Below are 16,828 nucleotides of genomic sequence, written 5' to 3'. Positions count from 1 at the left end.
GTTGGTGATTTTATGTGAGAGTTTGTGTTTGTGTGTCATTGTGTACCATCGTGCGTTTTCTATCAGATTTTTCTGGTCATTCCGTGTAGTTGCTACGTTTGTGTTTGGTGCTGTTGTATTGTTGTTTGTGATTTGGTGCTTTCTGCTTTTATTTTACTTGCAATTTTGTTGTTTAGCAACCATTGTTTTGTGCTGTCTGCACCATTATGTCAAGTTCGTTTATTTAGTTTTCTCTGGTAGGTGGCACTGTGTTGAGTATATGGAGCATGCATTGAAGTGCTGCTTCCTTTTGTGAGTGTGGGTGGTTCGAGGATTGGGGAATGATAATGTCTGATGAATGAGATTTTCACTCTACAGTGGATTGTGCGCTGATATGAAACTTCCTGGCAAATTAAAACTGTGTACCGGACCGAGACTCGAACTCGGGACCTTTGCCTTTCGCGGGCAAGTGCTCTACCAACTGAGCTACTCAAGCACGACTCACGCCCCGTCCTCACAGCTTTACTTCTGCCAGTACCTCGTCTCCTACCTTCCAAATTTTACAGAAGCTCTCCTGCGAACCTTGCAGAACTAGCACTCCTGAAACAAAGAATACTGCGGAGACATGGCTTAGCCACAGCCTGGGGGATGCTTCTAGAATATCAGCGCACACTCCGCTGTAGAGTGAATATTTCATTCTAGAAAGTGTGATAATGTCTGTTGCTGTGGGTTTATGGTAAATTTCAAATATATCCTTATTGTTTTGTTTTCTGATTGTTATATCCAGAAAGTTCATTTGGTTTTCTGTTCCCTTTCTATTGTGAATTTTATATTTTTATATACCTTGTTGATGTCAGTATGACCTTCAAATTTTTGCTTGTGGTTCATTTGTTAACCAAAGGATGTCATCTGTATACCTGAACCAATATAATATGTTGCATTCCTTTGCTATTATTTGTGTGAAAATGATCTGTTCAATGTGGTTCACATAACTATTTGCTAAAGCTGCTGAAACTGGCGACCCCATCGGTAATCCATGTCGTTGTAAATAAAATTCGTTATTGAATTGGAAATAATTTTTTCTGTTATGAGCTTTATAAGTAAGTGTATTTTCTTAATCTATTCATCAGGGAGTTGACTATAACTTTGCAGATTCTTATCTATGATTTCTACTGTTTCTGGTATTGGCGCAGTGGGATTAATTTGTGTCAGCTTTCTTTTCTCCGTCTTATCCAGTATGATGTCTATGTTTTTAGAGTGTTTTTTACTTTTGCTGGAATCTTCATGTTGGGTCAGATTTTAATTTTAATTTTATTTTCTGATTTTTCAATGTATTGTTGTTTGTCTGTAAGTAATACTGTTTTCTGAGTGCGCAGGATTCTGCGTTTTTGTTGTTGTGTTGTTGTTTTCATACTGGTTATTATACGATGGATTTATTTTACTATTTCTCTAGCTAGTCTAATGCTGACACTTCTGTTTCCTTGTCCTTTATCAAAACACTTTCTGCTTTTATAATTAGAGTTCTATGTAATCATTATCTATTACTGAATTTACATTCTATTTTATTCCTTTCTCCAACAGTTGCCTTTCTTTACTGTTTAAATGTGTGTCTGTAGGGTTCACTAGTGTTTGGTAGAATTTATGTGTGTGTTCTTCTTGGTGGTGTGTAAAGTTATTGTGTTGTGACTGGAGTTTTTTGATTTCGTTGATCGTTCTTAGATGAACTGTTTCCATTCTTTGTATAGCAGTTTTTGTGTGCCTTTCGACCTTGTTGACCAGGCATATCCATGTAATCTATACCAAATATTCAGAAAACTTCAACTGAGTGTCCATGAAGCCATACAGTACGTAAGTACGTAAGATGGTACACAATGACATACAAACACAAACTTATACAGAAAATCACCGACATTTTCAGGAGACAGGGAATAAAAATAGCATACACAACAGACAACTCTATATAGAAACACACCCGAAAAATGACAAACAACAGAGACATAAACCAGAAAGCAAGTATATATCAACTGCAGTACAACGCTTGTGTTGACAGAGACATAGGACAAACTGGTAGAACATTTGATGTCAGATAGAAAGAACACTATTCGAAGCCTGGTATGTTAAAAGGAAGAGCATCTCGAGAGTGCAGAATATACAGCACGTCGAGGCAAATGCTCACATGTAATTTCTTAATCACACTCTACTAAAGTTTAGGAGACAAGTGTTCGATGGCAGTGGTATTTCCTGATAGATGAAAACGGTATTACGGACCAGAGGCGAACGCCTGCCTGCCACATATAACTCTTACCTATGATCGAGTTATATCTTCCAGTCTGTGAGTACCTTTCTCCTTGTTCCCAATCACCATAAGACCTGCAAGAAACTATATCTCAGAGAAATTGCTCAGGAACAGTCTAGGGCTAGTATTTAAAATTATTATCTTATTCGTCAGTGAAGTAGGCATTGTTTAAAAGTTTCATGGAAGAATAAACATGATGTTTGAACTATGACCGAAACCTGTCTTCTTGAAATTCAGAGCGGATGCTCTTGCCGATTGAGCTGTTAAGGGACGAAGCTGTATGGATGTGTCGTAAGACATTCCTGTGTAACTGTCAGGGAGTGCGTGGTGTCGGTTTCCAATCGCGTTACGACAGTGTTTAGTTTGTCAGGGTTTCACAACAACGCATACTCATGTGCAGACGGAAAGAATGACTCTGTTTCAATAAGCTAACAGATATACTTAATATAGATTTTTACTATGCCTTATGACTGGTTAACATGAAACTGCAAATCGCAGTTTAATGAGAGGGTAGAATTATACCATGAGGTTTCTGGATTTCAGTCGGATGACGTATTACGCGACCAAGATATTATTGCATTTAGCCTCCCGTGGCCATTATCAGAAACACGCCGTGGCTGTACAGTAAACAAGTACCGTGGGAGCTTAGAAAAATGAATCGTATAGTGAATTTCAAGAAGTTGCGAACATACTATGAAGACGTTCTGCGTGTTCTCGTGAAAAATCGCAATGAAATCTGACGACAAGCTGACAATCATTCCCAAGAATATTATGATCCACTAATAGACATATTGTCACCATGTTTCGGCTGACAACAATTCAGCCATCATGAGGAAAGTGTTCGGATAGTTGCTGAATGCTGGTCAGCCGATATTTCGCAGCAAGATGTCGACGTCACACGGCTGCAATCTCGAAAGTTCATGGAATGTTCATAACTCCACGAATACTTCAAGAATCACGGGGGAGAAGTACCTGACTTGCAAATCTGCATTCTAGTTTTCCAGAAGCTGGAACGATTCAGGCAAAAATCTTGAAAGTTTATATAGTCTATATTTCACTGTAGTGGATTTAGTGTGTTTCTGAGTGTGTGGCTAATTCTTTTTAGTCATAAGATCAGGCAGTGACTTCCTTTGTAACATTGTGTGTATATATATATATATATATATATATATATATATGTGTGTGTGTGTGTGTGTGTGTGTGTGTGTGTGTGTTACATTTTGTCATCCTGAATCTTTACTAGTTTACTGCCTTTAAGCATACTAGTCTCAGATACTATTTCTTAACTAACAATCGTTGAAAATTCTGAATTTTCGCACTTCCTGAATATGTAAATTGTTCTGTGCTGGCATTGCAGAGGAAGTCAAGTATGACAAAATTTTAAAATACTGGAGAAAAGTATTTTCTGTAGATAAAATACTGTTGCTTCATAGTGTAAAGAACCTTGTTATTTTTGTTTTATAGGAAGCCTACTGCCGGAGAATAAAAGCTGTACATCTTGTGAACTCACCGAAGGTGTTAGACGCAATTCTCAACATAGCTAAGGCCGCTCTCTCGGATAAGTTGAAACAGAGGGTGAGTAGAGAGCGATAGTGTGGCTATTCGCTAAATAAACCATGAGATGTAATATATAATAAGAAAATTCTGGGTGTATTGCTGTAATTTATGACGACAGGTTACTAACAAACAAAAGTTTTTCTTATATTCTGGGATTTTACTCTACAGAATTATCCCTGAATAATGTTGTTGTTTTCTCTATATTTATTACCTCGTTTACTTGTTACCTCTTTCGTAGCATTCTTTGGCAATGCAAACATTTACTTTAAAGTAATACTTTAACAGATTCAGTGTTTGTCGAATAGTATGTGAATGTGAAACAGTATGGTGATAATTGTTTCACGTCTTCGGAACACTGTAAAAAATCAGTTGCTCATTGACGGTCCGCATTCGCAGAGGTTTTTATTGTTAAATATCGAACATTGTTACGTACATGTAAAACATCACTAATGTATGTAAAACTTGTTTGTTAAAGGGAATGAAATCATACCTGTATCTAACAAAATGGATAGTTTCATTTGGTTGATTAGGAATTTAACAGCATATGAGAAAATGGAGTATGCATCTTATTAAGTGCATATTTCTGAAATAATTACTTAAATTGGTAATATTATTGCTACTTTCCTATTTTAGAATGTTAGTTCAACAGCTTCAAAGTTGCCCCGTACTGTATTAATTCGCGGGAAAGAAAAGGGGGGAGGTGAGGGGGCAACGTTGTTCTTATGCTCTGTAGTCCTACCATCACCTCCGTAAGTGGAGTCCCTGACTGTACATCGGTCGTGTCTGTTAATCAGTTAAATTTTTGTTTATACGTACTAGAATATTGCCTAACGGAGATATGTTGATCGTCTTAAAAGACGTACATAATTTTCAGCCTCAGGACACGTGATTCGTACCGTTATCGCCTTCTACTTACTAGATCGCTGTAAAGGTTCTAGAGTCCTTCCATAAGCTTAATAAACACAACAGACACACATAAGAGACTTCGCACATCAGAAATATATTCCCCTTCACTATTCATAGGGCAACGGCCTTGCCGCAGTGGATACACTGGTTTCCGTGAGATCACCGAAGTTAAGCGTTGTCGGGCGTGGTCGGCACTTGGATGGGTGACCAATCAGGCCGCCATGCGCTGTTGCCATTTTTCGGGGTGCACTCAGCCTCTTGATGCCAATTGAGGAGCTACTCGATCGAATAGTAGCGTCTTCGGTCAAGAATACCATCATAACGACCGGGAAAGCGGTGTGCTGACTCCAAGCCCCTTCTATCCGCATCCTCGTCTGAGGATTACACGGCGGTCGGATGGTCCCGATGGGCCACTTGTGCCCTGTAGACGGAGTGGTTTGTTCACTATTCATAACACTCCGCCTAAGACTGTAGAAATCAGATGGCTTTTAGGTGAAGAACTTGTCGAGCCATGTTCGGAGCGCATTTGAATCCAGAAGGGAAGTTACTTGAAGGTTGTTACACAGATAGCGGAAAATCTGAGACTGCAAGATCAGGTAAATAAGATGGGTGCGGATGGACTTCTAAACCCAAGTCCTGTATAGCAATTTCTGTCAGTCCAGCAGGACGACGCAGGGCGCTATCGTGTAGTAGCTTCATTTCACACAGTCTTCTGGTAGTTGTTCTTAGACTGCGTCGGCAAGGAGTCTTGTTTGTTGACAATAAATATCAGAAGTGATTGTTACATATCGGGAAATCAGTTCGTAATACATCACGCTGTCACTGTTGCACCAGATGTATAGTATTATCTTTCGTGGACGCGCGCTGGCCGTGTACGGGAAGTTGCTCCTTTGTTTGGACTCAGCCACTTCTTTCTTTCCCTTATGTTAGCTTGAGGACACCATTTCTTCTCACCAGTAACCTACAGAATTGTTAACGAGCCAACTGATGACGAGCAAATAAAAGTGCACCCATGCCTACCCGCTGATTTTTGTGATTTTAACTTAGAGCTTGCGGTACCCATACACCCGATTATACAATCTTGCCCATTGCATGCAAATGTCGTACGATGGAGGAGTGATCACAGTTCATCACATTTTCCAGTTCTAGAGTACAGTGACGTGGATCATTGTGGATTAATACATACTGGCCATTAAAATTGCTGCACCACGAAGACGACGTGCTACACACGCGAAATTTAACCGACAGGAAGAAGATGCTTTTGTGATATGCAAATGATTAGCTTTTCAGTGCATTCACACAAGACTGGCGCCGGTGGCGACACCTACAACGTGCTGACAAGAGGAAAGTTTTCAACCGATTTCTCATACACAAACAGCAGTTGACCGACGTTGCCTGATGAAACGTTGTTGTGATGCCTTGTGTAAGGAGGAGAAATGCGTACCGTCACGTTTCCGACTTTGATAAAGGACGGATTGTAGCCTATCGCGCCGGCCGGAGTGGCCGTGCGGTTCTGGGCGCTTCAGTCTGGAACCGAGCGACCGCAACGGTCGCAGGTACGAATCCTGCCTCGGGCATGGATGTGTGTGATGTCCTTAGGTTAGTTAGGTTTAATTAGTTCTAAGTTCTAAGCGACTGATGACCTCAGAAGTTAAGTCGCATAGTGCTCAGAGCCATTTGAACCATTTTGTAGCCTATCGCGATTGCGGTCTATCGTATCGCGACATTCCTGCTCGCGTTGGTCGAGATCCAATGACTGTGAGCAGAATATGGAATCGGTGGGTTCAGGAGGGTAATACGGAACGCCGTGCTGGATCCCAACGGCCTCGTATCACTAGCAGTCGAGATGACAGGCATCTTACCCGCATGGCTGTAAAGCATCGTGTAGCAACGTCTCGATCCCTGAGTCAACAGATGGGGACGTTTGCAACACAACAACCATCTGCACAAACAGTTCGACGTCGTTTGCAGCAGCACGGACTATCATCTCGGAGATCATGGCTGCGGCTACCCCTGACGCTGCATCACAGACAGGAGCGCCTGCGATGGTATACTCACCGACGAACCTGGATGCACGAATGGCAAAACGTCATTTTTTCGGATGAATCCAGGTTCTGTGTGCTGCATCATGATGGTCGCATCCGTGTTTGGCGACATCGCGGTGAACGCACCCGGCGTGATGGTATGGGTTGCCATTGGTTACACGTCTCAGTCACCTCTTGTTCGCACTGACGGCACTTTGAACAGTGGACGTTACATTTCCGATGTGTTTCGACCCGTGGCTCTACCATTCATTCGAATCCTGTGAAACCCTACATTTCAGGAGGATAATGCACAACCACATGTTGCAGGTCCTGTACGGGCCTCTCTGGATACAGAAAATGTTCGACTGCTGCCCTGGCCAGCACATTCTCCAGATCTCTCACCAATTGAAAACGTCTAGTCAATGGTGGCCGAGCAACTGGCTCGTCACAATACGCCAGTCACTACTCTTGATGAACTGTGGTATCGTGTTGAAGCTGCATAGACGGCTGTACCTGTAAACGCCACCCAAGCTCTGTTTGACCCAATGTCCAGGCATATCAAGGCCGTTATTACGGCCAGAGGAGGTTCTTCTGGGTACTGATTTCTCAGGGTCTATGCACTCAAATTGCTTGACAATGTAATCATGTGTCAGTTCTACTATAATATATTCTTCCAATGGATACCCGTTTATCATCTGCATTTCTTCTTGGTGTAGCAATTTTAATGGCCAGTAGTGTACGTTTAAAATATTTTGATCAATCACTGAAGATCTCCCTGAATGTGGAGAGTCACTTGTCAAAAAGATCCTCCAAAGAGAAAATCATTTTCTTATCGTGTTCCGTCCAATGGCGTTATTCCATACACGACGCTAATGCTTCCGTTTGCCTCCGCTGCTGTCGCCTCTCTACTGAAATCAATCAGAAGAATATGTCGGAGATGTTCCGATTTCTCCGACTGACACACCATTTTGCAATGTTCGCAGCTCCACTCACTATGTCCAATTGAAAAAAAAATGACAATAAGTAGACTCAAATAGGAACAATGAACTACATCCAGAACTGGCAGCCCATCAACAAACTCACAGCAACCGGAATACCACCATGCAAAATAAAAGGCTACGAACTGATGCATAAACATAATACTACCAAGGCATAATACAATGTATTGAAAAAGGAAACAGGGGTGTAGTAAAAGACTATGGAGCTGAATTGCAAATGAAACTGTCTTCTATACACAACAACACCTACTTGTCTACGTTACACAGTAACACGTAAACTGAACAGGCGTAGACAAGCGTTGATAATACAAAAACGTTTCAGTACATTCGTCTTTCTCTTTAATAATTTATTTTATTTTTTAGTGTGCTTCCGGGTGTTCTGCCGAGTCGTTGTTTCCATTTCTGCACAATTCCTCGACGACCGACCCTGCCGTTTTCTAAAAGTTCGCCTGCCGGAGGGGCCGAGCGGTTCTAGGCGCTACAGTCTGGAACCGCGCGACCGCTACGGTCGCAGTTTCGAATCCTGCCTCGTGCATGGATGTATGTGATGTCCTTAGGTTAAGAAACTTCCTGGCAGATTAAAACTGTGTGCCCGACCGAGACTCGAACTCGGGACCTTAAGGCAAAGGTCCCGAGTTCGAGTCTCGGTCGGGCACACAGTTTTAATCTGCCAGGAAGTTTCATATCAGCGCACACTCCGCTGCAGAGTGAAAATCTCATTCTGGGTCCTTAGGTTAGTTAGGTTTAAGTAGTTCTAAGTTCTAGGGGACTGATGACCTCAGAAGTTAAGTCCCATAGTGCTCACAGTCATTTGAACCATCTAAAAGTTCTAACAACTTTGCTGTTACATGTACTCACTGCCTGGACTCCAACCGGACTGTAAACTATTCTAGGCCTCAATCCACTATTAATAACAGAGATATATTTCCAAAGCACATTATGCCCTTTGCTCTTCAATTACTCAGAAATCGCACCGATATTCCGTGAAGTGCCACGTCTCTCAGGGTTTTGCAACTCCATTAGTTGTAATGGGCGACGAGATTTTAATACATTGGGTTCCGGACCTCGTGTACTATTAAACTTGAAACCGCCATCTCTGTTTATCAGGTTTTCTCACACCTTTACTTCGACAGAAGTTTTAAATTTATGCTATCCCCGAAATTAACTACGATAATGGTCGCCTAGTGTTTAATTTCATGATTTTTATTCGAGGCTTTTCTCGGTGACAGCTGATTTTCTCGGCTGTCTTATTCGTCTACGTCATTGATGTTTCTTGTATCTCTCCTTGACTGTTGTGATAGTGTGCCACACGTAAGACTTGCCACATTCACATACAGTTCTTCTGTGAATTGTACTGACATATGGCTAGTGTCATTTACGGTATCTTACCTAAGTTCTTCAGTGAAGAACCATTTTTTAAATTTTTGTCCTGCTTTCGCAGCGAAATCTGATATCATTTTTAACTGAAATTTACTCTGATTGATTGGCATCTGTAGCCCTTTGTATGCTCATCCTACTTCATAGCCAGGATACGAGAACGTTTATATGCTGTATGATTCTCATTTAAATTACATATGTTTATTTTTGAAGGAATTAAGACCGTTTTGTTTGTTCCTTTTGTGTCTTCGATACAAAATAGATAACTAAACACGTATGACGCGCCAAGAAATACCCACGATTTTCAGACGTGGGGTACATGTCATACGTCCTGTGTTTAGGAGTATATCAAAATGAGTGTTTTGGGACAAGATAGGAAAAATCCAAATCGAATGGTCTCACATTGTGTGCGAGCCGTTACAGGGAGAAAGGGAAATAAGGGTCTCTTCTGTATCTGCTTGCCATATAACACATTGTCCATATAACATCTGAAATTCTCATCTTCATTACTAGATGTAAGCGTACACAAAATTTTGTGTATCATGAAAAGAGTAACCACTGCAAAAAAAAAAAAAAAAAAAAAAAAAAAAAAAAAAAAAAAATTATACTAGGAAATATTTTCAAATTTCGTCACTTTATAGTGAAAATTAATGAATATTATACATAAATTACAATAGTCAGGCTGTAATTCCACATCCGAAGGTCTCGAGATACAAAAAAGCGTCAGAGTTCCGAAAGAAATTTGCGGAGATAATTCGAGAGGAAGTATGCAGCTCTGAATGTGGGTTATCAGAAGGTTATAGTTAAAAGTATGTGTGTAAGCTTTTGCAATCTTCTTTAAATGATTTCGGTTTCTATTTGTTTTTTGAAGCACTAGCTCGTTGTCTTGGAGATTTTAGGAACAATGGCGTAAAATACGTATCAAGGTGATAGTTACAAGTAATACATCCTCCTCAGAGTGAAAAGCTTACGTGCATTACTCCACAAAAATTTACGACGTTTCAATCCTCTCGCGTTCAGGTTTTGACCGGATATCCGATAGAAATGGCAAACTGAAGATGACTGAGATTTCCTCTAGCTTGTGAACGTAGGGATAGCCTTTACAACGTATTAATAAACAAAATCAGAATCCTCACAAGATGGGAAATGAAGTACAGACATTCTACGACATTTACAAAACATAAGTGGTGGTAATTAGGTGGAAGTTCCAGAAAGAATTATTGATGGTAAAAATGTTGTGAAGCAAGATAGTAGCTTATCAGAATTTCAATCCAACTTGTACGTCAGGGAAGCAATAAAGACAGTTAAAGGGTAACAACAACAAATAAAACAATTACCTGTTAGGAGCCAGAGTGCATTTTCAATTTAGCGACTCGACGCCTCATCGTCCACGTCTTGTAACCCAATCATGCAGTAAGACTTCTATTACCATAACATCCCCCCCAACCCCCCAAACCCCTTCCATGAACCAGGACCTTGCCGCTGGTGGGGAGGCTTGCGTGCCTCAGCGATACAGATAGCCGTACCGTAGGTGCAACCACAACGGAGGTGTGTCTGTTGAGAGGCCAGACAAACGTGTGGTTCATGAAGAGGGGCAGCAGCCTATTCAGTAGTTGCAGGGGCAACAGTCTGGATGATTGACTGATCTGGCCGTGTAACACTAACCAAAACGCCCTTGCTGTGCTAGTACTGCGAACGGCTGAAAGCAAGGGGAAACTACAGCCGTAATTTTTTACGAGGGCATGCAGCTTTACTGTACGGTTAAATGATGATGGTGTCCTCTTGGGTAAAATATTCCGGAGGTAAAATAGTCCCCCATTCGGATCTCCGGGCGGGGACTACACAGGAGGACGTTGTTATCAGGAGAATGAAAACTGGCGTTCTACGGATCGGAGCGTGGAATGCCAGATTGGCAGATAGATATGGTGGGAATTAGTGAAGTTCGGTGGCAGGAGGAACAACACTTCTGTCAGGTGAATACAGGGTTATAAATACAAAATCAAATAGGGGTAATGCAGGACGTTTAATAATGATTAGGAAAATAGGAGTGCGCGTAAGCTACTACAAGCAGCATAGTGAACGTATTATTGTGGCCAAAATAGATACGAAGCCCACGCCTACCACAGTAGTTCAACTAGTTATATGCCAGCTAGCTCCTCAGATGACGAGGAGATTGATTAAATGTACGATGAGAGAAAAGAATTTATTCAGATAGTGGAGGGAGACGAAAATTTAATAGTCATGGGTGACTGGAATTCGATAGTAGGAAAAGGGAGAGAAGGAAATGTAGTAGGTGAATATGGATTGGGGGTAAGAAATGAAAGAGGAAGACGCCTGGTAGAATTTTGCACAGAGCATAACTTAATCATAGCTAGCACTTGGTTCAAGAATCATAAAAGAAGGTTGTATAAATGGAAGAAGCCTGGAGATAGATTATATAATGGTAAGACAGAGATTTACGAATCAGGTTTTAAATTGTAAGACATTTGCAGGGACAGATGTGGACCCTGACCACAATCTATTGGTTATGAACTGTAGATTAAAACTAAAGAAACTGCAAAAAAGTGGGAAATTGAGGATATGAGACCTGGATAAATTGAAAGAACCAGAAGTTGTAGAGAGCTTCAGGGAGTGCATTAGGGAGCGATGGACAAGAATGGGGGAAAGAAATACAGTAGAAGAAGAATGGGTAGCTTTGAGGGATGAAGTAGTGAAGGCAGCAGTGGATCGAGTAGGTAAAAAGACGAGGGCTAATAGAAATCCTTGGGTAACAGAAGAGATACTGAATTTAACTGATAAAAGGAGAAAACATAAAAATGCAGTAAATGAAGCAGGCAAAAAGGAATACAAACGTCTCAAAAGTGAGATCGAGAGGAAGTGCAAAATTGCTAAGCAGGGATGGTTAGAGGACAAATGTAAGCATGTAGAGGCACGTATCACTCGGGTAAAGATACACTGCCTACAGTAAAATTAAAGAGGCCTTTGGGGAAAAGAGAATCACTTCCAAGAATATCAAAAGCTCAGATGGAAACCCAGTTCTAAGCAAAGATGGGAAAGCAGAAAGGTGGAAGGAGTTATACCGATATCATCATCGTGATGTTCTTGAGGGCAATATTATAGAAATGGAGGACAATGTAGATGAAGATGAAATAGGAGATAGGATACTGCGTGAAGAGTTTGACAGAGCACTGAAACACCTGAGTAGAAACAAGGCCCCGGGAGTAGAAAACATTCCATTAGTACTACTGACAGCCTTGGGAGAGTCAGACCTAACAAAACTCTACCATCTGGTGAGCAAGAAGTATGAGACAGGCGAAATACCCTCAGACTTCGAGAGGAATATAATAATTCCAATCCCAATGAAAGCAGGTATTGACAGGTGTGAAACTTCCGAACTATCAGTTTAATATGCCACTGCTGCAGAATACTAACACGAATTCTTTACAGACGAATGGAAAAACTGGTAGAAGCCGACCTTGGGGATGATCAGTTTGGATTCCGTAGAAATGTTGGAACACGTGAGGCAATACTGACCCTACGACGTATCTTAGAAAATAGATTAAGGGAAGGCAAACCTGCGTTTCTAGCATTTATTGACTTAGAGAAAGCTTTCGACAATGTTGACCGGAATGCTCTCTTTCAAATTCTGAAGGTGGCAGGGGTAAAATATAGGGAGCGAAAGGCTATTTACAATATGTACAGAAACCAGATGGCAGTTGTAAGAGTCGAGGAGCATGAAAGGGAAGCAGTGGTTGGGAAGGGAGTGAGACAGGGTTGTAGCCTCTTCCCGATGTTATTCAATCTGTATATTGAGCAAGCAGTAAAGGAAACAAAAGAAAAATTTGGAGTAGGTATTAAGATCCATGGAGAAGAAATAACGATTTTGAGGTTCGCCGATGACATTGTAATTCTGTCAGAGACAGCAAAGGACTTGGAAGACAGTGTCTTGAAAGGCGGGTATAGGATGAACATCAACAAAAACAAAACGGGGATAATGAAATGTAGTCTAATTAAGTCGGCTGATGCTGAGGGAATTTGATTAGGGACTGAGACACTTAAAGTAGTAAAGGAGTTTTGCTATTTGGGGAGCAAAATAACAGATGATGGTCGAAGCACAGAGGATATAAAATGTAGACTGGCAATGGCAAGGAAAGCCTTTCTGAAGAAGAGAAATTTGTTAACATCGAGTATAGATTTAAGTGTCAGGAAGTCGTTTCTGAAAGCATTTGTATGGAGTGTAGCCATGTATGCAAGTGAAACATGGACGATAAATAGTTTGGACTAGAAGAGAATAGAAGCCTTATAAATGTGATGCTTCAGAAGAATGCTGAAGATTAGATGGGTAGATCACATAACTAATGAAAAGGTATTGAATAGAATTGGGGAGAAGAGGAGTTTGTGGTACAACTTGTCAAGAAGAAGGGACCGATTGGTAGGACATGTTCTGTAGCATCAAGGGATCACAAATTTAGCATTGGAGGGCAGCGAGGAGGGTAAAAATCATAGAGGGAGTCCCAGAGATGAATACACTAAGCAGATTCAGAAGGATGTAGGCTGCAGTAGGTACTGGGAGATGAAGAAGCTTGCACAGGATTCAGTAGCATGGACAGCTGCATCAAACCAGTCTCTGGACTAAAGACCACAACAACAACAACAACACCATAACAACAAGCTGAGACATTTTATTTATTGTTATTATTTCATACAACTGCGTTCATGTCGTACGCTGTGATGGATAATGGAAGAGGCAATGGAAGATTTCAGAAGAAGAAGTTAAAGGGGAAGGGACAGCAACATCAAGGCACGCGAACAACAAATTCCTTCAAGGAATGGATTCTTGGAAGACCAATTGAGATGAATGAACTGCATCCTTAGCAGTTAAAGGTAAACGAAGAAAACAAAAAAGGCAACGAAGTATAGCACAAAGAAGACTTCGTTAACGTCAAAATTGGACGTGAAAGATATCTATCTAGTCAGTGAGATTAACCTGAAGCAAGAAATAAATCAGCACTGAACAAAAAAATCTTCAGTATAAAGAGTTCTGCCGATCTCACTTACCGATCAATAAGTGAGGAGGTAGTTTCTGAACATATACATCTGCAGCGTTGAGTTGTATGGAAGTGAATCACGATTGCTAGTAAATGTGGAGAAGCAGCTTGAGTGTGATTATAATGAAGAACGTTCAGCATTAATTGTTCAAATGAACATGAAAAAGCACTAAAATCAATGCGAGGAAAGAAGTATGTGGAACGCCTTTGCCATAAGAAGGGACAGGTTAGGTGAAACCGGTTGTGGCATCCAGAAACTGTTACCACGTCGCTGAAGGAGGCTATAGAGCGGAAAAAGTAGGGGTATTCTAAGACGACGGTATTCAAAACGTATTACAGTGGTTTTTGGTCGCAGCTGTTACATGAAGATAAAGGACACCACAAGACAGTAAAAGAAGAGCGTAGCCTCAAAATAGTCTAAGTATTGACGACTTAAAAAATAAAATCGCACGGTTTTTGCCTTAATTTCCAGTTTATCACTGACAGTCACTTTGAAGTAACAATTGTCAACTTCACCAGGAGCATTTAAGAATAATTTTTACCACATCAACTTATTTGATGTTAAGATGTCATAAGCAATATTCTGCAGATAATGTAGTGAGACTGATATTCTGCGATAATGGTATTAAATTTGGTAGCAACTTCTAGAATCTTCTTAAGAATAATATAAGTAAATCCTTCTAATCCATATTTCGATTATGTACTGAAGCATACGAATGCTGCTTTGAGTAAAAAAACCAAAATATTTGAATATGGGAAACGAGTATCATTCAGATTGTACGACAGTTATGGGACCGACAAGGTGGTGCAGTGCTTGGGACGCTGTAATCTAAATCGGGAAGAAATGGTTCAAATAACCGACCGACTATCCAGGTAAAGGTTTTCAGTGATTTCCCCAATTTCTTCGACTGGTTCCTTAGAAAGGGCACGACCTTTCTGTGCTTGTGCTTTGTTCCTAATGACCCCGCTGTCGTGGCGATGGAACAATACACACTAATCGTCCCTTCTTCTGATAGTCAGTGGGTTTTATCCGTCTCGACGCACAAAATAACGTATTTGGAAAGAACTGTAACTTTGTGTCTACAACTATTGTTAATCATTCAGATGGTTCAAATGGCTCTGAGCACTATGGGACTTAACATCTATGGTCATCAGTCACCTAGAACTTAGAACTACTTAAACCTAACTAACCTAAGGACAGCACACAACACCCAGCCATCACGAGGCAGAGAAAATCCCTGACCCCGCCGGGAATCGAACCCGGGAACCCGGGCGTGGGAAGCGAGAACGCTACCGCACGACCACGAGATGCAATCATTCAGACCCTCAGATACTTTGCACTATCTGAGTGAGTAAATTACATCAGTCGGACTACCAGGGATGTAATAATTGGTCCAGAGTTACCCAATCCACACTTGGTGAAATATTAATGGGTTGCCACCCGAGTGGCACTGTTAAAATATCGCAACGTTTCGACGACTATTATACTCAAGGTCTTCTGGAGCCGGTTGGAGACCATCTCTTCACCAACAGTATTGGTCTACATTCCCGATACTCACTTGTTTTACTGCTTCTGCACGGAGGGCCCTAAATGTGAGCCTTCTTGTAATGCAAACACTGGGAACTCACATATGTCAATTAACCGGTACTGGAATGAACGCATGCAGATAACTGAAAATTTATAAGGTTCTTACTCTAAAGGAAACCAGTTCTGCTCACTTCAAAAACATATAATGGAAAGAATGGATGCATATTATGAAGATTTTAAATCAATCCTACGTTGAAGACAACCATTTCTATCAAGTACACACTGTCGCCACGATGGTATCCGTTTTAGGGCTGAACCTCGAATCTGACAAATGATAACAATTAAAACATTCTGATAATGGGTAATTATTTCTTAAAGGAATTTAGGCTAGATAGCTGTGGAGTTTGTCAGTTAGACCTACACATCCTAAGAAAACCTGCTGTGTCACAGTAAACTTATTTTCACCAACATTTGGTTATACTTAGCTTAATTTGGAACTCAGCCTTTTCTCTGAACATCAGCAGTGTCACATGAGTCTTAGATACCCAAGAATTCTAAAAATTCTAACAGAGCCTGTAAGTCGAAGTGCAGTACAGCGGACAGGGGATGATATATTTTCGGAAAATTATTTGTCTCTGTCTGTCTTACGTACTTCCTCTGTTGCTTTTAAACTGTAAGAAAATCAGTATCTGAGGAAACTTCATTATTTTCCAGGTCGTTACTCATTTACCAGGCACGGAAACACTTTTCGACTATGTGCCACGGGAGCTTGTACCAGATGAACTCGGAGGATCCGCTGGTCCTGCTGAAAAACTTTATGGTATGTACTGATTCTACTATTTTTCCGAGACCCCAGCATTTCTGGATTTATGTTACGTGTATTGATAGGGCGAAAAACTCATTTTCAAAGAGTGAAGGTGGTGTCGAATTAGTTTCTACAGTTAGCTTACAGAGATAAAGTAATCATGTTCTTACCCCCACCTTAAAAGCACTTAATGTTACATTTTGTCTCTTTCGATCTTTTGTGTGGGCATCTACAGGAATCAAACGCTACGAAATTTAATGTACGTGATGTCATATCCCACTGGGAAAGATTACTTGCTTAGTTACTACAT

General features: G+C 40.9%; 1 protein-coding gene across 2 annotated transcripts in view; it reads left to right on the top strand.

Moving 5' to 3' along the window:
* LOC126259837 (alpha-tocopherol transfer protein-like) overlaps positions 1-16,828 on the top strand; it is a 126,648-nt gene that overhangs the window by 76,833 nt on the left and 32,987 nt on the right. For both annotated transcript variants that reach the window (XM_049956889.1, XM_049956890.1), the window contains exons 5-6: positions 3,740-3,850; positions 16,428-16,533. In XM_049956889.1, the coding sequence (XP_049812846.1) occupies positions 3,740-3,850; positions 16,428-16,533 (217 nt within the window). The remainder of the gene's footprint in view (positions 1-3,739; positions 3,851-16,427; positions 16,534-16,828) is intronic.

Source organism: Schistocerca nitens, chromosome 5 (genome assembly GCF_023898315.1).
Source record: "Schistocerca nitens isolate TAMUIC-IGC-003100 chromosome 5, iqSchNite1.1, whole genome shotgun sequence".
Lineage (NCBI taxonomy): Eukaryota > Metazoa > Arthropoda > Insecta > Orthoptera > Acrididae > Schistocerca > Schistocerca nitens.
The sequence above is the reverse complement of the archived record's forward strand: the minus strand, read 5'-3'. Positions and strand labels throughout refer to the sequence as shown.